The sequence below is a fragment of the Bos javanicus genome, chromosome 13 (genome assembly GCF_032452875.1).
Source record: "Bos javanicus breed banteng chromosome 13, ARS-OSU_banteng_1.0, whole genome shotgun sequence".
Classification (NCBI taxonomy): Eukaryota; Metazoa; Chordata; class Mammalia; order Artiodactyla; family Bovidae; genus Bos; species Bos javanicus.
The window spans coordinates 42,132,318-42,156,518 of NC_083880.1; the positions used below are offsets into that span (position 1 = coordinate 42,132,318).

General features: G+C 50.2%; 2 protein-coding genes across 3 annotated transcripts; one reads left to right on the plus strand and one right to left on the minus strand.

Annotated features, from left to right (window-relative positions):
- Window positions 1-5,954: 5,954 nt before the first annotated feature.
- On the plus strand, window positions 5,955-10,126 carry CSTL1 (cystatin like 1). Of its 2 annotated transcripts, none has more exons than XM_061436414.1 (4): window positions 5,955-6,276; window positions 6,603-6,924; window positions 9,216-9,329; window positions 10,008-10,126. In XM_061436414.1, exons 2-4 carry the CDS (start codon window positions 6,715-6,717, stop codon window positions 10,089-10,091), a joined length of 408 nt encoding a protein of 135 aa, XP_061292398.1. In that variant the 5' UTR covers window positions 5,955-6,276; window positions 6,603-6,714; the 3' UTR covers window positions 10,092-10,126. The 2 variants fall into 2 exon arrangements, with proteins under 2 accessions (XP_061292398.1, XP_061292396.1); XM_061436412.1 differs by having other exon boundaries at window positions 5,955-6,068.
- A 5,976-nt stretch (window positions 10,127-16,102) lies between these two features.
- CST11 (cystatin 11) lies at window positions 16,103-21,577 on the minus strand. The gene is made up of 3 exons (XM_061436415.1): window positions 18,605-21,577; window positions 17,849-17,953; window positions 16,103-16,280 (listed from the first exon to the last, which is right to left on the minus strand). The coding sequence occupies exons 1-3, from the start codon at window positions 18,830-18,832 to the stop codon at window positions 16,197-16,199; spliced, it is 417 nt and encodes a 138-aa protein (XP_061292399.1). The 5' UTR covers window positions 18,833-21,577; the 3' UTR covers window positions 16,103-16,196.
- Between the last annotated feature and the right edge of the window lie 2,624 nt (window positions 21,578-24,201).

Sequence of the window (24,201 nt, forward strand, 5' to 3'; positions counted from 1 at the left end):
CCCTCCCAGCATCAGAGTCTTTTCCAATGAGTCAGCTCTTCGAATGAGGTGGCCAAAGCACTGGAGTTGGCTCCCTTCATCCTTCAGGAAATAATAGTCCTGTGCCCTGGGTTCCTTCGTCCACAGCATTGCAGGTACCCCCATAAGTAAGCCCTCCTTTTGCTAGTGTGTCCTGCAGGGATCCAGATAGACATGCTCCCCAGGTTGTTGTCTGAAACCTTGAAACCCAGAACAGAAAAGGTCAGTGTGAGAAAGTACAATTTAGAGCCAGTCTCACTTTATGAACATGGATACAAAAATTCTAAACAAACATTAGTAAAGACACCATGCAAAAAAAAAAAAAGAAAATCTTGATAGTTATGGACATAAATGGAGAAGGCAATGGCACCCCACTCCAGCACTCTTGCCTGGAAAATCCCATGGACAGAGGAGCCTGGTGGGCCGCAGTCCATGGCGTCACTAAGAGTCGGACAGGACTGAGCGGCTTCACTTTCACTTTTCACTTTCATGCATTGGAGAAGGAAATGGCAACCCACTCCAGTGTTCTTGCCTGGGGAATCCTAGGGACGGGGGAGCCTGGTGGGCTGCCGTCTATGGGGTCGCACAGAGTCGGACATGACTGAAGTGACTTAGCAGTAGCAGCATCGGCATGGACATAAATATGAAATGCTAAACTTTAAAACTTTAAGAAGTTTTAAGTGAAAATACAGGAAAATAGTTTTATGACCTTAATTTCCTAAATAGACATCAGAACTGCAAAATGTAAGAGAAAAAATTGATACATTCACTCCATTAAGGACTCCTCTATCGCTCAAACAGGAAAGAATCTGGCTGCAATGCAGGAGCCCAGGGTTCCATCCCTGGGTCGGGAAGACCCTCTGGAGAAGGGAATAGCAATCCATTCCAGTATTCTTTACTGGAGAATCCCATGGACAGAGAGAAGCGTGGCTGGCTACATTCCGTGGGGTCACAAAGAGTCGGACAAGACTGAGTGACTAACACACACACACACACACACACACACACATCATTAACAGTAAAGATGTATTTTTACCAACTTAGCATAGCTCAAACAGAAAGAGGAAACCACAACCCAGAAAAGGATATTTGCAGCACACCTACCCACAAATCATTAAGGATACCAAGAAATTCTACAGATCAGTGGAAGACCGACAACCAAATAGAAAACACGGGCAAAGGACTTGAAGACTTGAAGGTTACAGCAGCAAAGTCTGGATCCTCTTCAGCTTCTGCTGCTGTTTGCCTGGGGAGAATGGAGGTATGTTCACAGAAAACCAGGCGACGGCAGCCATTGGCCTTCAGGGCCTGGGTGCCCTTTGTTTTCAGGATGGGTCTTGACCACTATTTAAGTGACATAGCCTGCTTTGTTGGTGGTGTTCAGTCATTAAGTCATGTCCTACTCTTTGTGACCCCGTGAACTGCAGCACGCCAGGCTTCCTTATCCTTCGCTATAGCCTGCTTAGGAGCTGATAAACCAACATCACAGGATTATGGACACCATCTGTGGAAGGGTTGCATGAGGACAATGGCATGTGAAAAACCCACCACCCCAGGCCCACCACCCCAGAAGTCCCATGGAGACCTGGCCCTGTTACCTCTGACCTCCTGAGCCCCGTGGTTTCTTAGGTGTCTTAGTCTGGAAAGAGCAAATGTCCCCTGGGCCTTTTAGGGCGGTGCCTTGTCACGGCTGTCAGTCTGCTGCTGGCCTGCACGTGGGGGACCAGCAAGCCTCTGGCCAGGGTCAGCCACATCCTTCTGCCTCAGCCCAGGGACCAGGGCAGCCGCTGGCGGCCGGCAGTGCCTTCTATAGCCTCCATTGGGAGCGTTCTGGGCAGGCATTCATCCAGCCCGGGCTGCTCCTTGCTGGGCTTGCTTTGAAGGGCTTCTGGCAGGAGGACGAACCGCAAATTGATTGGCTTCCTGCCTGGGTTCTATCCAGGTCAGCAGCCAGGCCAGAGCAGGACTGTTTAGAGGACGAGGAGGAGCTTGTCAAACACAAACACAAACCAAACAAGAAGATGGTGGAAAGCAGAACCCAGAGGGGGCCAGCGTGTTGTTTGGAGGGGCTCATTTGTTCACCCAAAGTGAGGAGGGGAGGCTCGGGAGCAATGCAGGTGGCTAGGAGAGTGGAACACCGTGACCCATGTCCCAGCCCCAGGCCAGTCATTCCAGAGGGATGGAGGGGAGGAATGGCAGGCAGCCCAGGGCCGTTCGACCTGCCTCAGCTCCTTCTTGTGCAAACAGCCCCAGGCACTATGCCCGTACTTCTGTACGTTTTATGATTCAACATCCACAAGCTGTTTTACTATGACACTGACTTTACATACTAAGAAGGTGAAGCTCGGCCAAGCAATAGTGGCGAGGCCTCCCCACCTCGACGCTCGGCTCCTGCTGGGCAGTGTCCCCCTCACAGTGGCCCAGGCCCCACCATGAGACCAGACCAACCGCCGCCCCATGGGATGTCTGCACCCAGCCTGGCCAGGCAGGAGTGCCCTCTACGTGCCTGCCTGCTCCCGAACAGCCTGTCCTGGAACCTGCCGGGCACCCTAGGGCTTCGGCTCTCACCAGCCATGTGACTCCCCCTGCCCCAGGACCCGCTCCACTTCGGGGACCAAAGGCAGCCCCACTTCAGATGTCTAGTCAGACCATAGCGGGATGAGCAGTGGTTTTGCCCAGCGTGGTCTATTCAGGCTGTGTCGCTGGATGTGATCAGGCCCCTTCCTCTGAACTTGTGGACTTGTCCAGGCTTCAGATTCCCCCTTACTCCCCTGCCACGGCCGTATCTGTTTTCACCCAACTGTCCCATGACCACACACAGCAACTGGGCCTCAGGCTTTCCCTTTCTGTGGGTTTTATGAGTCTCTGTTTTTCTTCTAGTTGTACCACGTTTCATGGACACGATGAGCCCCCGTTTCCCCTTATTTTATGGACATTAAATTGTTGCTTTTCCCCACAGCGTGTTCCACCTTTCCCCCACAGCATGTTCCACCTTTCCCCCTATTCCATGGTCTTGACCAAGCCCTGGTTTCCCCTTCTACCATGGACAGGACCACCCCAGCTTCCCACTTATCACATGGACATGACTAAGCCCTCAACTTCTCCCTCAACTGTGGAAACAACCCATCTCAGCCCTCTGATTTGTGGATGGAACACTGCTGCCTGACTCGTCTTGCCCCAGGGATGTCGTCCAGTCCCTGTTCCTCACTTTCCGTGGACAGGACCGGGATGCTGTGTTCCCGTTGGTCCACGATCATGCCCTATCTCATCCTTACTCTTGGAAAGAACTAGAGCGCTGCTACTTCCTCATTTCACAGATGTGACCAAGGCTCTTGTTTTTCCCTTAGGCATAGACTTGATAAGGCCTCCTACTTCATCCCACTTCCTCCTTTTCCTCGGATATGTTCATTCTCCTTTTCCCTTTCCTGGCATTTGACCAGGGCCCCTGTTCTCCCCTTATTCCATGCATATAATCAGCCCACATTTCTTAAGCAGATCTATTTGGTATGTTTGTGGGTTTCCTAACACAGCCGGTGGATATCACCTTCCCCTCCCCAGGTCCACAGACTGGTGGTATATCCAGGGTGGCTGTACATCTAGACGTCCGGGGCGGGCCGAGCTGGTCCAGGCCCAAGCACTCCCACACATCACTCAGAATCCTTCTGTATCTGTTTCATGATTGCACACCTGCCATCCGGGCTCAAGTATTCTAAAGCTGCCGCCTCCCCGAGCTGGACAAATCATGAAGCCATGGGGTCTGGGAGGACACCCTACCAGGTATAGTAAGACTTTCACACTGGAGGGTAGCCTAGATTCCAGGACACTTGGAGTCCAACGGGCCATGGGTGTGTGTGTTCAGAGTAATGGAAGAATCATGGAAGAGGGTGTTCCTGCCTGGCTTGAGAACAGGTTCCTCCCTTCCTTGTCTCCACCCTAATCTGAGATGAGTCTTTTTCCCCGTTTTCATCTTATAGATGAAGAATCTGAAGCTGAGGAGATGAACCAGCTCCCCTAGAACCCAGCAAAGACCCCAGCAGAGCCAATTACAAACATGGGTCTCCCTCACCATATCAAGCTGCTTCTCAATGACTAAGAACCTATGTATTTATTTTCGAACATTTTAATCTTTATTTTGAAGTCAGTTCAGACTTACTAAAGGTTACAGCAATAGCATCAAGTTCTCCCATCCCTGCATGCTAACATCCTGTGTTAAATCTAGGACGACGGTAGAAACCAAAGAGTTAACATTTGTATTCACAGAAGAAATGTTCACATATTGAAGTAGGAGTTAGTCATTCGGGCTTATGTATGAAGTGAAGTGAAGTGAAGTCGCTCAGTCGTATCTGATTCTTTGCGACCCCATGGACTGTAGCCCACCAGGCCCCTCCATCAATGGAATTTTCTAGGCAAGAGTACTGGAATGGTTGCCATTTTCTTCTCCACGGGATCTTCCCAACCCAGGGGATCAAACCCAGGTCTCCCGCATTGTAGGCAGACGCTTTACTGTCTGAGCCACCAGGGAATCCCTAGGCTTATATATGAGTTGTGTTGAATTTTATGCTAATTAAAACAGCCTGTTTGTGACCCATCAGACATACACTGTATATTTGCTTTAATCACTAAAGAAAAGGGCAGACTGTCCAGAAGTTTATAACATCTGAAGATAAGAGATAAATGCCTCCCTTCCTAGGATGCCGATGCTCAGACTCCTTGATGATAAGACTCCTCTCCCAGGGCCACCGGTGAACTGACTCTGTATACTCGCTGATCCAGTTTTTCTGAAACCCTGCAGGCATGTTTCCCTGACTGGTTTGATGTTCTTTGTTCTAAAATGACATAAAACAGCTGACAGCCATGCTTCTTCCCAGAAGTTCCTCAGAGTCGTCTGAGTTATTGTGTCTCTGGCTATACTTCTCGGTTTGTCTCAAATAAAGCCCTTTTCTATCTCTGTTGCTGCTGCTGCTAAGTCACTTCATTCGTGTCTGACTCTGTGCGACCCCAGACGGCAGCCCATCAGGCTCCCCCGTCCCTGGGATTCTCCAGGCAAGGACACTGGAATGGGTTGCCATTTCCTTCTCCAATGCATGAAAGTGAAAAGTGAAAGTGAAGTCGCTATGGGTTATTGGTTATTCGTGTCAACAGTTTTACGCTATTAGTCTACAGACTTTACCCACATTTCATAATTGTCCCACTAGCGTTGTCTGGAGCAGAATGCCATTCAGGATCCCACTTCAATGAGTGTTTTAAGCACAGGGAGCTCTTATGGGCTTATTGGTGCAGGTGATGGGGTTCAGGACAAGCTATCCCCAAATATGGCACCTTGGCCCAAAGACGGTCTTAAGCCAGAGGAGTCTGAAAAAATGGCAGAAGCAGGAAGGTCACTCTGACCTCCCCACTAGTCCTTCCTTCCTGAAGCAGGAGATAAATGTACCAAGTGAAACCATCCCCTCCCTGCACATGAGGACAGAGGTTGTCCTTGTAACCGGAGACGGGAACACAGAGCCAAGGAGGCTACGTAAACTAACCTGTTACCCCTTCACCATGGGGTACCCTGAACTCAACCCCTTCGTCTTGGCTACTTCACAGTTTTACTGTGTGTACAAGTTATGAAAGCTCCCTGCTCCGGTCACTCCTCTGGGTCTTCACTTTCTTGTGGAGGCTCCCAGGTACTCGTGAAAGCCCAGAAAGTTGGTAGCCTTTCTCCTGTTAATCTGGCTTCTGTCAGTTTAATTCTTAGGCCCAGACAGAAACCCAAAGAGTGGAGAGGAAATTTCCCCTCCTGTACAGGTAACACCTAACCTCTGAGGGACTGCAGGATTTAATTTCTAAACAAAGCTCACAGCTCATTGCTCCCTCACAGAAAGGCCAGGGTTACCTCACAAAGCTCTCCTGGGGTCACACCAAGATGGTAAGCATGAGCGCTGGGGCCTGCAGGCACAGTTGGATCCAGCAGCAGAACTCTGTGGTCAGTGGATGGCAGAGAGCCAGTGCCAAAAGGGAAGCACGGGAAATAGTGGATCTCTGGCCTAGACAGCTGGAACCCACTGTAGGTAAATGGAATGTATCAGGCCTTCATCCCTTGGATCCCAGTTCAAGCATCACCTTCTCTGTAACCTTCCCCCAGTCCCACAGACAGCCTCTTTTCCGTCTGATGAAAGAAAGTGAAAGGAGCTGGTCACATCTGAGTCTTTGTGACCCCATGGACTATAGCCTGCCAGGCTCCTCTGTCCATGGAATTCTCTAGGCAAGAATACAGGAGTGAGTATTCCCTTCTCCAGGGGCTCTTCCCAAGCCAGGGATCCAACCCAGGTCTCCTGCATTGCAGGCGCATTCTTTACCATCTGAGCCACCAGGGAAACCCCTTCTCTGTCTGATACACCACCTCTTCTTGCCTGCGGGGTCTGTCCCGGGGGCTTTCCTACTCATAGGGTATGAAGGGGGAAAAAGACATTTAGAAATCATACTTGCCTCAGTTACTGAGAAAAGTGAATGACCCTCTGCAGGTCCGTCGCGGGTCCTCTGGTCAAATCACGGGCAAGCCCCGGAAAGAAGGGGTCAAGGTCTCCGTTCTCAGTTTCACGCAGGCAGGCATCTCCCATGGAAACCTGCATTGGCGAGGGCGGCAGGGAGAGCAAGTGAGCGGACGTGGCTGGCACTTTCCTACCTGGAAAGCCCTGTGAAGAGGAGACCACAGAGATGGGAGCTGGACGCTGGGGGAACCCTCTGCTGCTGCTGGCGGCCCTGGCGCTGGTGCTGGGTCGACATCAACAGTGGCCTGGCTTCCAGGATTCCGAGAGCCCAAGGAATGTGAACGCCACGCTCACCTTCTTATTGGAGAACTACAACAACAAAAGCAATGACTCCTACCTGTTCGGCATAGACAAGCTGCTCCGCAGCCAGGTGCAGGTGAGACAGCGGCACAGGTGTGGCTCCCAGACAGGGCTGGGGTGGGGGCGGCTTCCTGGGAGCTGGCCCCGCAGGGTCCCTCAGACCCCGAGCCCCCCTGAGTATCCCCTGAGCTTCTCAGCTGCTCTTCCAGGGGAAGAATTGCTTTCATTCAGAAATTTGCCAGAGGAACAGCAACCGAGGATAGTTTCATTGCCTTTATTATTCCTCTCTTTTGGCAAAATATAAGCGTTCATGCCCAGGGCTTGAAAATCTGGATCTGGAGATCGTAGCTGTGTCCTTGAGAAACCCAGAATGATACAGAGGGCCTCTAGTTGGGTCCTTTCAGAACCTGGAATTACCCATCCTCTCTCATTTTATTTAACGTATAAAGTTTCTCTGAAATACATCAGTTGAAGGATAATAGAGGAAAGCAAAGCTGTTTAAAAAACACTTTTGTTGCTCCAACCTGCCCTCAAGGTTAGACAGTAAACTCTATGAGTTAGGGCGGTGACAGTAATACACCTTGGTTCAATTTGCTGGATTTGGGAAAATGACTGACTTGGAGATCAAGGCTCTGGTTAGAGAGAGGGGAGGCAGGAATGGAGACCAGGGTGGGGCGGGCCCTCGGGCAGTGCTGGTGTGACCCGAAGGGCCTCACCGGGCGTGGACAGCAGCCGGTCCACCTGAGTCACTCCTGCTGCGTGACGCCAGCACACAGGCCCGAGGACACTGAGGTGACGTGGCCACAAGGTGGCGGCCCCTCACCACACTCTGCCCAAGTTGGCCTTTTCTTCCTGCTGTTGGTCCCTGGGATAGAGCTGGACCTCCAGGAGGCCAGTAACAGAGCTGCTGAAAGTGAAGTGAAAGTGCCAGTTGCTCAGTCATGTCCGACTCTCTGCGACCCCGTGGACTGTTGGTCCTCTATCACTAACAGCTAACTGAAGTAATTGTTCACAAGCGAACTTCTGATATCATTCAGCCAGATTAGTGCACAGAGAGAGTGCCCCTGAGGGGCTGGGTGACCTGGGGCTAGGCCCCTGGGCAGGCCTGTATGCTGCCCATTGACTATTTCCATCCGTACCTCTCAACGGGCAGGGAGGGGACACCATGGCCATCTTTGCTGGGCTCCCGGTGCCGCTTCTGGTTTTGACACCCAGCTCCTCCTAATTGTGGGGAGTTGGTCAAGCGCCATCCAGACTCTCCAGGCCTCAGCTTCCTGACCTTCGAAGTGGGCTGAATAAGAGTGAAGTAGCACCTGTGAAAACATTTATATCATCACAATCATTCCTATCATGATTTAACAAATAAGTCTAACAATGAATGAGAAAACATTGAGCACACTGAAGCTTCCCTGGTGGCCCAGATGGTAAAGAATCTGCTTGCATGCACAAAAAAATCTGCCTGCAATGCAGGAGACCTGGCTTCGATCCTTGGGTCGAGAAGTTTCCCTGGAGAAGGAAATGGCAACCCACTCCAGTATTCTTGCCTGGAGAATCCTGTGGCCAGAGGAGCCTGGGGGGGTTATAGTCCATGGGGTCGCAAAGAGTTGGACACGACTGAGCGACTAAACACGGGGGCACGAGCACACTAAAAGTTTAGTTAACTTTGCAGCTAGCGTTCTAGTTTCTTCACACGTGCAGGGTGTGCTGAGGGTCAGGGAGAAAACTCTTGGCACCAGTCTTGCTAGCTGGTTGGAGACATCCTTAGATGAAGAGCCAGGAGCCCTAAATCCTGATGTCGGACCAGGCCCACATCCTGACATCTTTCCAGGGGACGCCGGGATCAGGTTGGTGGTCCTATCCCAGTCCTCTTCCCCTGCTGCTCTGCCCTGAGGTTTTCTGGGGCCTCTCCTCCCAGGAGCCATCCCACAGAGTGCCCAGCCTTCTCACCGCTTTGACCACTAACTTTGAGACAAGGCAGCAGGGAGGGAAGATGAGGACAGAGGCAGAGCCCAGGAACTAAACTAGCCCAGACGGCTCCGTCCACGCATTCTGAGAACCACGGTGCAGACTTGGGTGCATGATGGGACTGCAGCCAGGTTGCCTCCCTGGTCCCAAGGATGAGAGGGAGACAGGTAAGAAGCCACCTGTGGCTGCAGCAATAGAGCAGGTACAGAGCAAGGACTGGGCATCACACATCCCAGGTGGTAATCAGGGGGCACTGGGCATCCTCCAGCAGGTAGGGAGGAGGCTGAGCCCCAGGAACTGATGAGGGACGGAGGCTCCTGAAGGTCTTCTCCTGTCCCAGCTCCTCCAGGAGAGCGTCAGCCATGCTGGGAGTCAAAGCTAACAGCCTTTGCTTCTTGGTAGCTGACGACGGGCGTGGAGTACCTGATTACCGTGAAGATTAGCAGGACCAAGTGCAAGAGGAACAGCACGAAAAACCGCTCGTGCCCCATTCAGACCAAGAAGAATCTGAAGAAGGTGTGTGCTGGCAAGCAGCTGACAAGGGGCTCCAGTCAAGGGGGCAGCAAACGTTGCACAAGGAAACGTGGATAGGTGTCAGGGGCCCTGTGGCTGGGGCAGAGCCAGGACTCAGCCACGGGGCTGCCTGATGCCATGGGTGGCACCCGGGGTGGGGAGGGGAAAAAGGAAGCACCGTAACTGGGCATCTCTGCACCCTGGGCTGGCACCGCCCCGGCCCCAGGTCTCTGGGCTGCCGGACCCCTTGCCCACCTGGTCCACTTCCTGGACCTCAGGTGGAAGCGGCTTTACTTTCCTTGGGGACCTTGTTCTGTCTTGGTCCGCATCCCTGGGTCCCTCTGGATTGTCCAGTCACCTCCTTGTCTCCCGACCTGTGCCCTCTTCCTGGTCCCTCCTGCAAGTTGGCAGGCCTGAGGGTCTCTCTTTCTGTGCCCGGGAAGGAAATACAGGAGGACCGGGTCGGGGAGCCCAGGATGACATTCCTGTGCTGACTCGGACATCCCCTTTGCCCCCAGCATGTGCCAGCGAGCAAAACCCACCTCGCTCATGTGGTCGGGCCTCAGCCTCAGGGCAGGGTCCAGACTCCCCAAGCAGGGGCGGGGGGCAGGGGCAGAAACTTCTTTTCGTCTTCAAGAACCAATTCCCCGAAAGCTGACTGTTTTCTTTCTTCTCCCACAGAGTTTCATTTGCGACTTTTTGGTGTACACTCTACCCTGGATGAACCATTACCAGCTCTGGAACAACTCGTGCCTGGATGTATAGATGCACGTGTGCAAAGATCCTTGATGGGACCTGGGGCCACTGTGCTGTGTGCTTTGTGCTGTAGAATCCGCCAGGCCCTCATATCCCTCATCGAAATCTCGTCCACACTCACATACACGTGTACACTCATGGCCGCCCAAAACTCTCCCACGTGCACTCACACTCAGGCACGGAGTTGATGGTCTTTAGGTGGCTGATGCCATTTGAGCAGAAGGCTGTTAGTTCTTTGGGGGAACCTCATAACTTAGTTCCCACCCTCAGTCACATCTGAGCTTTTCTTAGTTCAGGTACCTTCAGACTCTGGCCTGAGCTTGGAGGGCCCAGTTTCTGCCCCATGCATGGATAACTCTATGACTGACACCGGTCTCTGTGAGTACATCAGGGGTCCCAGTGCCCACCTCCAGGCTCAGGAATTCACTGGGAGGACTCTCAGGGTGCTCAGGGATGTGATTATTACAGTGATGGATACAGGACAAAATCAGCACAGGGAAGAGGCTCTGGAGGAGACATCACAGACATCAGGCACAGGATTCCAGCATCCCTTCTCGGGGCCACTACGTGGGACACCCCTCATTCCTCTAGGAATTCGATGGAATGTGTGCCAGGGAATCTCCCTGGGGACTTGGTGCTGTTCACATGGGCAGCCTCTGCCCAGCATGTACCGAAATCGCAGATTTGCGGAAAGAAAACAGGTGCTCAGCATAAACCCCATTGTTTGTATAAACATTGTAGACAAAGTGAGGCCCTCATCGCTGAGGGAAAGTTTTATATCAGCGTCGGAGTGGTTTATCATCCAAGTTCCCAGGCTCCAGCCAAGGCCAACTTTGCCAGCAGGCCTTTCCAAGGACCCTATCTTGGGCTGGCCATGGGAGCTTTTCTTGACAAAGGGTTCTTGAACCTCTCTCGGGCTCACGGCTGGGGGAGTGAGACCCAAGGTGTCTTCCCTCATGCGACTCACTGTTGAGCAGAAAAGATGTGCCCTTCACCACCAGTGGATCAGCTGTGGGCTGAGTGCTGCCCCCCGACCAGCTGGCCTCCTCCCTGGGGACCAGTCTCACCAGCAGTCATAATGGCAACTGGAGAGAGTGTTTTCAAAGGGGAAGAGTAAACACATGAGCAAAAACCTCCCATTTGCCGGAAAGTCCTGAGTCAGAAGAGAGAATGGAGGTAAAGGGTTAAAGGTGGGGAAATTGTTGTGCAAAAAAAGAGGGATGTCCAGTTTTGCAAATCTGATGTCCTAGAGGGCTGCCTGGGGACCTGGCACTGCCTTCTACCCTTGCTCGCTCATTATCAGAGTGAGAGTCCTGTGAAATGGCATCTTATCACCCTGCCACAGGCCAAGAGCCTCCAGGAAACCTCTGCGTCCAGATCCTAACATCCCAGCCGAGTTCGGCCTAGTGGCTGACTTCTAGAAATGGAATGTAAATGGAGATAAACTGTCTACATGTCTCTTAAACTGGTAGAATATTGATGCGAGTAGACCAAATTATATATACGTACTGTAATATCTAGAGTGACCACTAAAAAGTGTATGTAGAGACACATAGCAAAAACAGAATAAAAATACATGAAAAAAAAACAAAAACAGTATAGATACATACAAGTGGAATTCTTTTAAAAAATGTTCAAGAAACTCACAGGAAAAATAAAACAAATAAAATCAGAGAGAACAGAGAACAAATAGCAAAATAGACATAATCACTGACACATTAATAATTATATGCATGGTACATACAAGTCACGTGTAAATTGTCTCAATGAGGCAATCAAAAGACAGAGACTGATAGAGTGGATTTAGAAAATGACCCACCTGTAGGCTGTCTACAAGAAGCTTTCCTTAAACATAATGATATAGGTAGGTTGAAAATAAAAGGGTGAAAAAAATTTTATTATGCAGGCATTCATTGAAAGCAGGAGAGCCTACATTAGCATCAGATGAAGTTGACCTCAGAGCAAAGATTGTCACCAGAGATGATATTGCTATTTAGTCTCTAAGTTGTGTCTGACTCTTTTGCACCCCTATGGTCTGTAGCCCACCAGGCTCCTCTGCCCATGGGATTTCCCAGGCAAGAATACTGGAGTGGCTTGCCATTTCCTCCTCCAGGGGATCTTCTCAACCCAAGGATCAAATCCGCATCTCCTGTGTCTTCTGCATTGGCGGGGGAAATCTATACCACTGGGCCACCAGAGAAGCCCATCACCAGAGACAGAGGAACATTATAATGCATCCACTCTGGAAAAGCTTGGCAGTTTCTTTTTTTTTAAATCTTAAAATATGTTTTACCACATTACTCAGCAATTGCGCTCCTGGGCATTTAACTTAGAGAAATGAAAATTTAGTTCCACACGTAAATCTTATATTAACGGTCCCTAACCTCCAGGATCTAATGCCTGATGATCTGAGGTGGAGCTGATGTAATAAAATAATAATAAAGTGTACAATAACTGTAGTGCCCTTGAATCATCCTGAAACATCCCCCACCCCTCCTTAGCCCATGGAAAAATTGTTTTCCACGAAACTGGTCCCTGAAGCCAAAAAGGTTGGGGACCACTGCCTTACATGATTGTCCATAAAAACTTCTTTTTTTTTTCATTTTTTATTAGAAAAGTTTATTGAGGCTTAACATTCAGTGAAATACACAGATTTTAATACACTTTTGATCATTTTTGACAAGTGAACAAATACCTACCCCCCAATCAAGATACAGAACATTTTTTCACCCTAAAAAGTTTTATTTTTTGTGCTAGCAATCAGTCAATGGCCCTAGAAGCAGCCCCTTGATCTGGTATCTATTACTGTGGAAAAGACTTCGTACAAATGGAATAAATCAGTGTATACTCTTTAGTGTCTGACTCCTTTTATTAAGCTTAATATATTAAAGATTCATTCAGTTTGTTGCATGTATTGGTAATTTGTTACAGGCATACCTCATTTTACTGTGTTTCATTTTATTATGCTTTGGAAATACTGTTCTTTTTTTCCCCACAAATTAAAGATTTGTGGCAACCTTGTGTTGAGCAATCTATTGGCACCATTTACCATTTTTTCAACAGCATTTGCTTACTTCAGATCTCTGTGTCACATCTTGCTAATTCTCATAGTAGTTCAAACTTTTTCATTATTGTTATAGTTGATATGGTGATCTGTGATCAGTGATCTTTGATGTTACAATTGAAATTTTTTTGAGGCTCCATGAACCATGCTCATAAAAGACAGTGAACTTAATAGATAAATTCTGTATGTGTTCTGACTGTTCCATGGATCAGGCTGTTCCCTCATGTTTTTCCCTCTCCTTGGGCTTCCTTATTCCCTGAGATACAATATTGATATTAAGCCAATTAATAACCCTATTCTGTCAAAGGAAGATTCACATGTCTTTCAGTTTAAATCAAAAGCTAGAAATGATTAAGCTTAGTGAGGTGGGTGGTGGTGGTTCTCGCTAAGTCGTGTCCAACTCTTGTGACTCCATGGACTGTAGCCCACCATGTCCCTCTGTCCATGAAATTTCCCAGGCAATCTGGGGTGGGTTGCCATTTCCTTCTCCAAGTAAAAGCTTCTTTTGTAATAGCCCCAAACTTGAACAACTAACACACCTGCAACAAGTAAGTAGTTAACTCCGGTACTGAGTGCACCATGGAATGCCACTCAGGAGTTAGAAGGCGTTTACTGCTGATGCATGAAATGACTTGGATGGATCCCAAGGGCAATGTTGCTGCTGCTGCTGCTAAGTCGCTTCAGTTGTGTCCGACTCTGTGTGACCCCATAGACGGCAGCCCACCAGGCTCCCCTGTCCCTGGGATTCTCCAGGCAAGAACACTGGAGTGGGTTGCCATTTCCTTCTCCAATGCATGAACGTGAAAAGTGAAAGTGAAGTCGCTCAGTCGTGTCCAACTCCTAGGGACCCCATGGACTGCAGCCTTCCAGGCTCCTCCATCCACGGGGTTTTCCAGGCAAGAGTACTGGAGTGGGGTGCCATTGCCTTCTCCAGGGCAATGTTACCAGTCCCCAAAGAGGCCTGTATGATTCTATTTACACAATATGTGTTAATTGGTGCAGTAATAGAGATGAAGAAGAAGTTAGTGATTTCTGGAAGTATGAGAGGGTGAAGAAAGGGTGCGACTGCTGTGGAGTTCGGGCAGAAGGTCTTCGTGGAGGTGGCCACACAAAGCTACATGTGTGATGAAAGGACACACACTGTATGGTGTCAATTTCCTGCCTGTGATATTTTTCTATAATTACAAAAGATGTAACCATGGTGGGGGGGAGGAAACTAAATGAAGGGTAAAGGGATCATTCTGTATTCTTCGTAACTTCCTCTGAATCTACAGTGATTTCAAAATAAATTTCAAAAACCCACTGGGCTGGGAAGTCCAAGGTCAATGAGCACACATGTCCTGCCTTTCCTTTATTCTCCAACCCACCCCCCACCCCAGCCCCCAGCTCCAGACAAAGCAGTCAAAATGCCAGAAGAGAGTTGACAGCCGATTAATGTTAGATTATGCTGCTACTGCCGGTGTTCTTACAAGTGGCTAATGTTTGTTTGAATATTGGCTTTGTGTTAGGCATTGTGTTGATCGACTTAAACGCATTTATCATCATTAATCTTTACAACGATTTGAGAAGTAGGTACTGTCATTCTTGTCATTCTCCTTAGGGATAAGGAGACTGCAGGTTAGCATCTTCTCAGACGGTTGGTAGAGGGGACTCTCACCTGGGCCCCACCTGAAATGGAGTCCTGAGGACTCCAGAACTTTCGTTGGGAGAGTAGAAGTTGAAAAAAAAAATTGTTCTTCGCTAGCTGTTGGGGGCGCGGCGGCTGCTGCCAGCTCACAGATCACCCATGCCCTGTCCCCTCAGTGTCTGCCGTGTCTCTCACTTCTCATCCTTCTGTGCACACCGGCTCCAAATGCCAACACCTGTTCCCATCACCTCTGGCTGCTTGCTCTGCCCTTGAGCCACCATGAGCTAGAGGTTCCAGGGAATTAATGCCTGGCAGCCTGCAACAGGAGATAAACGCCCCAGCCACCTCTCTCTCTGCCAGCTGATGGCTGCTGTGTGGGCCTGTGAGTCTCCCACATAGTCTCTAGAATCCCCCGGAGACATTAAACCCCAAGGTTTTTGCTCCAACTCTTGGGGAGGCTCATCCTTTCCCTACCTTGTGTGAACCAGGGCGGATGTGACTCAGTGAACCACAGGTGCCATCTTGAGACCACACGGGGGAAGTCGAGTGGGAAGCTGAGCCTGGTGACATTACTTGACATCCTGAATCAAGCTGGTGGGTGGGGGTGCTTATTTCTCACTGGTAATGTGACATCCGTGAAAGGGCACCTCCTTTAATGCAGCATTCCTGGTTTCTCTCTGCCCTCAAACACTGCCTTCCCGGAGGAATTCATCTGATGGGTTTGTTGGGAAGAATAAATGGGGCATGATGGCCCATATCCTCCTCCTCCCACAGGAAGGAAAACAAGAAACCAAACATCATTGTGGTTGGTTTGCCAATTGTGGGAGAGAAATCCTTCCAAAAAGAGACCTGCTCTGGTCCAATGCTGCTGTTGCTGGGGTATGAGTCTAATTCTGAAGTCTGGTATCAGAAAGTGCTCATGCCTGCAAAAATAAGGCATGTGCCCTCCTCTTTTCAATTACTTGCATTGTTTGTCCTTGTTTCCTCCTTCACACTTTAGACAAGACTGGGCATCTCAGAGATGTCATCACAGGCATTCTTGCCAGTATCTTTTAGCTGTTCAGTTAAGTAATTAGAGCATCTTCCTTTGTTCTCCTTCCCCCTTTTCTCAACTTAGTTTAAAATCTAAACAATCCTACTTGATATAAAGATGAGGTTGAAGTTCTGCTATCCTGAAGGTGTATAGGCTATAAGGACAAGAATTATACATGTCATCTCCCTTAGACCCCCAAACTGCCCTAGCCCAGAAGAACTTCAGATCATTTTATTATAAGTTAAAGAATCTTGGGGGAAAAGAATGGAATCATAAACATTCAGAGCTTGAAGAGCACAGGTTGACCAACATTTATTTTCTTCACTGAGAGTTCCTGTTGGGTGCAGGGTATCTTGATGCACAGTATCTGTGGGCTGCACTCCGAGACACCTAGACATTTGTGCAGTTTTGGGCCAGAACTTTATACTTTTCAAACCAGGGAATAACAAATACTGAGAAGTAGCAATCGATTTTCTAAAATAAACACAAAACAAAATGTAGAAAAGATCAACACACAAGGTAAACATTTTAAAGGGGAAAGAAGAAGGCATTAGACATGTGGATGGGGAAATGACAGCCCCCACCCCCAATCCATCTCCAGGCAACTTGTGGGTCTGTCTTTATTTTGATTTTAAGGATTTGATAGTGTCCCTGCTGGAACCACCCCCACAGAACCGCCTTCCGCTCGTGGTTGGAATTGGAGACTAGAGATAAAGTGTCTCCCCACTCACATCACTGTGGAAACGACTGACTTTTTCTTCCTCTTCTTTTCTACTCATGCACTGTTCATGTCACACCTTACCCTCACTTGGTTCCCTCCCTCTCCCTCCACCTGCTCTCCTACCTCACCCCTTCACGCTTCCCTTCACCTTCCTCCCATGCGACCCATCCCCTTTCCTTCCCTCCTTCCTTCCTTCATCTGCCCATCCACCTGTCATCACACCTTCGCCTTCCCCTTCCTGGTTCTCTCCTAAGATCCCATTTCTTTTCCAACAATGAAAGCTCAATCAACAGATTTTGTACATTATTATCATTTCATACTGTGATTTTGCTTTCCTGCTCTTTCTTGGAAATCCCAGGGTGAGGACATGGTGGGGTGGGAGGCTTAAACATTGACATTTCTCCTAAGATAGAATTCAGAATACTGACTCCACAATTCAATCTCCCACAATGACAAGACTAAGTTTACTGTAATCATCAATTACTCTTTTCGTAGACTTCATGATCTTCTCCACCAACACGTCTAACTTGCTAGATTTTGAAGACTTTTCCATGGAAGGGGGAGCCTGTGGATGGACACGTTTATGTCCAGAACACGCAGGCCACTAGAATTGGGTGACCAAAAATCTAGGAACCAAACCAGGACACATTGTAAGCAAATGGGGATGGTATTAACAATGACACTAGGAAGTTGGACACCAAACAGGACTGTCCTAGGCAAGATCACTATGTGATCACCCTCATGTAGTCCCTTTGGGTAAAGAGCTGTGGTTTGCAGGGCCTGTAGGACTTGAGGTCTTCAAGGCCTCTGAGCACATGGGCCCTTCTGACGTGTGTGTGTGTGTGTGTGATGGTCCACCTCCTGAGTGATGATGGCCCAGCTGACCTTCCCAGTATGAGAATGCTGGGTGGGGATGAAGCCATTTTTAGGGAGGCGGCTCCTCACCAGGTCACGTGCCTGCAGGCTTCTCCCCTCCCTGACCCACTCCACCCCTGGTTGAACTATTCCTGACTCATTTTCCTATCACTTCCTCCTGTTTGCCTCAACATTGCTGGTGAAAGGAGCAGAGCATACAGCCCTGTGATTGTGTGTTCACAACAGGCTGACGTTCAGATATTCAGTGGGTGCACCAGCAAAGCCCCCCAGCTGCTAAAATATTATTATAACCAGCTATTTGCCTGGAGTCAGAGGGCTCTGCCCGACCCTGCAGTTCAGCCACTTCTGCTCCTCCATCTGGGCCCCCTGCCTCCCCATCGTTCTTCCAAAATCTGAGGAGCAGAGCCCCGGGAAGTGAGCCCTTTCTTGCTGACGTGCCCAGTACCTTGTAGAGCTTCCCTTCCTGGAAGGAGCAGTTGGTCAGCTCCGATTTGAGGCAGGTAGTCCGCCGCATCTCCAGGCTGACCTGATACTCCAGGTGGTCAGTCAGCTGTGGGAGGCAAGGACAAGGGATAAAGGACCCCTCTCCCATCTCTGTCACTTCCAGGGGTGGGAGCTCCTCACGGGCCACCCCAGGTTGAAGGCCCTCCTTGGACAGACCCACGGGTTCCCCTCTCCCCTTCTTGGTTGCCTCCCCTGGCCCCTCTGCCATTTGAGCAGAATTCCCCAGAAGCCACTCCATGGGCAAAGTCACCCTTGGTGATCCATGTGTTGCTGATGTCAAGGGCAGAGAGCAGCAGGCTAGACTCTGAGGGCCAGCCCGTCTCAGCTGTGGGTACTGGGTGCCGCTGCCGTCATGGAGACAGCCCCTGACGTGCACACATGGTCTCCCGGTGCCCAAGAGTCCCCTTCCTGCAGCTCAGGCCCTTGAACCAGGATGTGCGGCCCTGGTCTTGGGTATCATTTAAGCGACTCCACTTCATCCACTCCACGAGATTGCCTGGAAAATCCCATGGATGGAGGAGCCTGGTAGGCTGCAGTCCATGGGGTCGCTGAGAGTCGAACACGACCGAGCAACTTCACTTTCACTTTCACTTGAAACACCCACTTTGGACTAAACGAGACTGAGTTCACTTGCATGGCTGCCCTGAACCCACAGATCCCCAGAGAGGGGCACGAGGGGAGGGTGGGGGGCACTGACCCTCTTCACAGCCTTCAGGACACGCACGATCCTGAAGTTGTACAGGTCCTTGTTCTTCTTGTTGAAGTCCGTGGTCAAAAAGTCCGTGGTGGTCACCACCACGGGGTCTGACACAGGCACCTCGTAGACAAGAATGAAGGTCTTCCGCTTTGATTGATAGCTGAGGGCCACCAGAGCCCCCACAATAGCCAGCAGCAGCCGGGGCCCCTGCCAGGGTCTGGCCATCATGGCTCGCCCTGCCTGGGGCCGTTCTGCCCAGTGGATTCAAGGCAGCTGGGCGCCACCCACACCCACAGCTGTTCTCCTCCTCTTGATCTCGCAGGTGAGAGCCCTCTGGGAGAGCTGGGCAAACTTGCGTCCTCCTCCCAGGCCTGCTCGTCTTAAATACACATACCCACCAAACCCCCTCTCTCTCTGGGGGCTGCTCTCTGGGCAGGCTAGACCCTCCTGCTAGCCTAGTGTCTCTGAGTGGGAGCCAGCCTGGGGTTTCCATCCACTGAGTTCAGTCCAGCCAGGCCGTGGGAGGCCTGGAGGGGCAGGAAGCGACAGGGACACGGGGGCGCTGGGTCCCAGGGCAGTGGAGCGAGGTGGAGTCCCGAACACCATGTTCTCTCTATGTGATCATCCTCAGACTTTCTCCCGGTTGGTCCCCTCTCCACTTCCCGGGCTGGCCAGGATGCAAGTTTGCCCAAGAACCCAAACCTTGGCATCTTCCTCCTGCTATTTCTTAGCTATGAGAGGTGTCTGGGACTCCCTGGAAAAGCTAAGGTTCCCCAGAAAATGGAGGGTGTGCCTCGTAAGGAAACTTGCAGGTGTGGCCTCGACACAGCTCTGTGTTCACGTCCTGCTGTCCCTGTGGATGGACCAGTGGTGTTTCCTGTCCCTGTGACCCTCTGTGGCACTCATACAGTACACACATAGCCTCCATCCAGTACCACCATCTGGGCAGGGTCTTCAGATGCCCAAAGCTTAGAAGGTGTTTGGAGATGTGGTTCTCCAACCCAGAGGCCTGCTGCGGGAGGGAGAGATGTCTTCTTTCTCCTGTGACCCTCAGTCTGCCCTGCCTCCTGTCTCATCACACGTCCTAGACTTTCCTGGTCTGGAGGAAGAGAGTAAGGGGAGAGACCAAGAAGCCCCCGCTGCAGGGCTCCAGCCCCAGCAGGTCCCTTCAGGCTCTCCCCCAGTCTCCACGGCAGCGCCCTCTCCTCTCTGGGCAGCTGGCTAACTTCTGGAGGCTGCAGTGACAAGCTACCACCAACAATGGCTTAAGACAACGCACATTTATTATCTCACAGCTCTGGACATTGGAGGTGTGGGCTGGGCTGCTGTCCTTCCAGAAGCTCCTGCATCACTCATGTGGAACCCTTTCCTCCACCCTCCCAAACAAAAATACCAACATTCCCCATAGAGATAAGTAAGACAGAGTCTCATAACACAATTTTCATATGCCCAAAATGCAATCCAAGGTTACTCAGCCCATGAAGAACTCAGAAAATTTCTCCCCATTGAAGAATTCTTTTAGCCCTTCTTCCAGAGCATGTCTGCTGGCAATGAGATATCTTAAACCTGTCCTCAGCTGATAACATCTTCATATCATGATTATTCCTAAAATATATTTCCCCTGACTATGGGATTCTGGTTTGGCAGTTCTTATCTCTCAGAATTCAAAGTCTTATTCCACTTCCTTCTAGCTTCTCTGTTCCTGGTGAGAAATTTGCAGTTGTTTAAATCTTTGTTCTTCTGTAAATTATGTCTTTTGTCTAAAGGCTCTTGGTTTTTTTTTTTTCCTTTGTCTTTAGTTTTTAGCAGTACCTTGATGTGGATTTCTTAGAATTTACTTGTTTTGGGGTTCAATAAGTTTCATAAACCTGTGTCTTTGACAAATTTGGGAAAGTCTCAGCCATTATCTCTTCTTTTTCTTCCTTCGTCTCCCCCCTCTTCTTCTTTTTCTGTAACACTTTCTCATTTCCCTCTGAGAGTCCAACGACATGAAAGACTCCTTTAAATTTTCCCATAGACTGCTGAAGCTCTATTCACGCCTTTAAACATTTTATTCCTCTTGAGTGTTTGTAATGGATAATTTCTATTGATCTGTCCTCAAGTTAATAAGCCCTTTTTGCTGACATCTTCAGTCTGCTCTTGAGTTCACTAATGAGATTTTTATTTTGGTTTTTTTAATTTTCCAGGATATCAGTAAAATTCTCATTTGGTTTTTAAGGCTATCTTCTATTTCTTACTAATAGTTCCTACCTTTCCAATCTTTGAAGAGTGCTTACTCCCACTTGGAACTTTCATTTTTTCTTTTGGCCACACAGCATGTGGGATCTTAGTGTCCCAAACAGGGATCGAACCTGGTCCCCCTGCATTGGAAGCACGGAGTCTTAACCATTGGACTGCCAAGGAAGTCCCTGGAAGTTTTGGATAATACCTTCTTTAAAGTCTGTCAGATATTTCCAATACCTGAGTTATCTCAGCACTGGCATCTGTTGATTGGTTCCTCCCATCCCCCAGGAGAGCTGTAATTTTCTTGGTTCTCTGTATACTGAGTAATCTTGGGTCATATCCTGGATGTTCTGAAAATTGTATTAGGAGAGTCTGTATCTTATTTGTGCTTTCTGGGGAATGCTGGTATTTTTGTTTCAGTGGGCGATCCTCCCAGCTGTATTCAGGGCACAAATTCTGACCAGCGTTCTGTGGGTTGTGGTTTCAGGGTCAGGTCAGCTCTGTGTCCGTCCTGCAGGGCTGTGGTCTGTGCATGTGTGTTTTGCAGGAGCCAGGCTGGCTGGGTGGTGGTCTGTCCCTTCCTTCCGTTCACATCTTCCTTGTGCCATTAGGGTTAGAACCACACTCGTGCCATTCAGGTCCACTTTCTTGAGCTCCCATGATCCATCCAGTCCTTTCTGGTTCCCTGGATCTTCCCTTTCTTGCTCGACTTTGCAAACCCACATCTACACCCAATGCTGGGGCCACAGAGCAGGAGGACAGAGACAGGAAAAAGTAGTGGAGGTCTGTCTCACCACCTTAGACCCACAGTGGCTCTGATAGGAGAGAGACGCTCCACTCCCTCAATATTTATGTGGCTGAAGGTCAGCCTTCCCTTCTCTGCTGTCTATTCTGCTGCCATAGACCATCTGGGAGCTGGACCGGAAGAGGACCGAGGAGGGAAGAGACAGGATTTCTGCCCCCAACCCTCCCACTCCCCAGACCCCTGGCTTTCAAGCTCCCCGTTTTGCCCCTGGAGGGCTTCTCCCAGAGCTGTCAGTTCAGACCCAGCTACATACACAGGGATGGGCAGCTCTGCCCGGCTCCTGGCAGTGATGGGGGAGTGGGAGGTGTGTGCTGACAGCCCTCCCGAGAACCCTCCCAGAAAGCCCCCATCCTCCCCACTCTCTGCTCGCAGGGGCTGGAGCCAAGGCATGAGACCGGGCCAGTGCAGCCATCCTGCTCCAAGGCACTGCCAGGTGAGAGACAAGACCCAACCCCCGGGGGACAGAGCAGCAGAAGGGCTCGACCTGCTCCCCAGGCCTCCCACCATGGGACCCTAAGCTAGCCTGCACTTCCCTGGCCACAGGCATGTGTGCCCACCGGTGGGACAGGCTAAAGCAGTGGGGAGAGGGAGCAATTTCCACACAGGATAGATGGGAGCTGGGGACTTGATGCCCTGCTCAAGGGACCCCTCACCCCAAGGCACAAGCTCCACACTATCTTCCAGGCACCCCAGTGGAATGGAGCCCCATTGGCCGGTATCACCTGCTCACCAGCATCCCTGGACTGCCCACCATTCCCCACAGCACTGCATGTCCTGACACCACCAGCACTGTGGGGCCCCCTCTTATGGCCTGGGCACTTCGGCCAGAAATGCCCACATGGAGCTCTGCCCCTCTCTCCAGGTGGTGGTGCTAGGCTACATTTAAGGCATCTCCAGCCGCGACAACGTGCGGTTCCGTGTCACAACCACCAAGGCTTGTTCCTATTGCCGGATCGGGAGCGCTGGCCCAGGACTCCCAGGGCACATCCCACCCTCCCCCGGTACACTTGGGGTCCCCTGGTGCTGTGCCAGGCCTACTGTACTGGGCTCATCTCCCCTCTTCTGACCTGTCTTCATGTGCCAAGGCAACTGCTGTGCCCCAATCCTACTGTGTTTCCAAAAGTAGTTTTCATCTCAAAGAGTCTCCAATTTAGGGGAATGCTGTAATTACAATGCAAAGAAGTGTTTCCCCTGAGGCATTGGAGAGGAGTTTGCCAACGTGATGCCCATCACCCTCAGCGTGTGAGTGAGAGACACCCACACACAGGTGGGTCTTCCTCTCTAACCACAGTGCAACCAAGGAGTCCAGGGTAGAATGCAGAGGTGTCCCCTGTTGGTGCTCAGACCCATCAGCTGTCAGGGACAGGCAGACACCCTGCTTCGCCAGTAGCTGGGCACCAGGACATGGAAGTACCTGTCCTGCCAGGAGCTCCTGGAGAAAGGGGCATCTTCATCTCCTTCCTTCGGGGCCACTCCTCAGACTCTCACTGACCTCATGACTGTGACCTTTCTGCAGGGTCACTATTTTGTAGAGCTTCCTTAAATTTGTGTTTGCCTGATGTGCACAGCAGCCTGGCCGCCTGGCACGTGTCCTTCTGGGAGCAGAGGGCAGTCTGGGCATCTCTCCTGCCTGTGCCCCCGACCCCCAACATCACGGTAGGCCCCCCACCCCACCCCACTGCCCTGAGAAATGGCAACTCTGTTCTCCCAGCAGGTGCCAGGCCAGCCATCCCGGTCCCTCTCGACTTCTGAAATAGCAACAGTCAGACCTGCTAAAGGCTAAGGAGTAGTCATGTCCTGTAGTTGCATGTTTAGTTATGGATCTATTATCCCAGGGTCAAGGTCAGAGGTGTGGGGTGAGGAGGAGGCCTGCTGACCTTGGTCTGCTCCTTGGGCTTTCATATGGCCTTCACCAGCATCCCTGTCTTCTCCAGTCTCCAGGTTCCCCCCACAGTGGTATTTTTGCCAGATGCTGAGGAGAAATGCCCCTGAAGAAAAGGCATCTTCCCTGTCTCAATTCAGGGAACAAAACCTAGAGTGCGGTATCTGCCAAAGAGGACTGTGATGAATATCCCAGGATTTCAGTGGAGACCATGAAGAGCTGCATCCTAAGAGTGAAAGTCAACTGGAAATACATCGTTCTCAGAAGCCCTACTTTGAATGTGCATAGAGATCAAAAAGGAAACAACCTAGCATTCTACAGTCAGCAAAAATATTGCTCAAAAATGAAGACAAAATAAAAACATTTCAGCCAGCCAAAGAGAAAAGAAATCTCACAAATTTCAAAAGATTGACATGGTTCAGAGTATGTTTTCTGCTCACAGTAAACTGCAATAAAAACTTAATGTGATAACCTCTGTATTGTGCTGTGCTTAGTCACTCAGTCGTGTCCAACTCTTTGAGACTCCATGGACTGTAACCTGCCAGGCTCCTCTGTCCATGGAATTTTCCAGGCAAGAAGACTGGCGTGGGTTGCCATATCCTACTCTAGGGGATCTTCCCCACTGAAGGATCGAACCCATATCTCTTGTGTCTCCTGCACTGGGAGGCAGATTCTTTACCAGTAGCA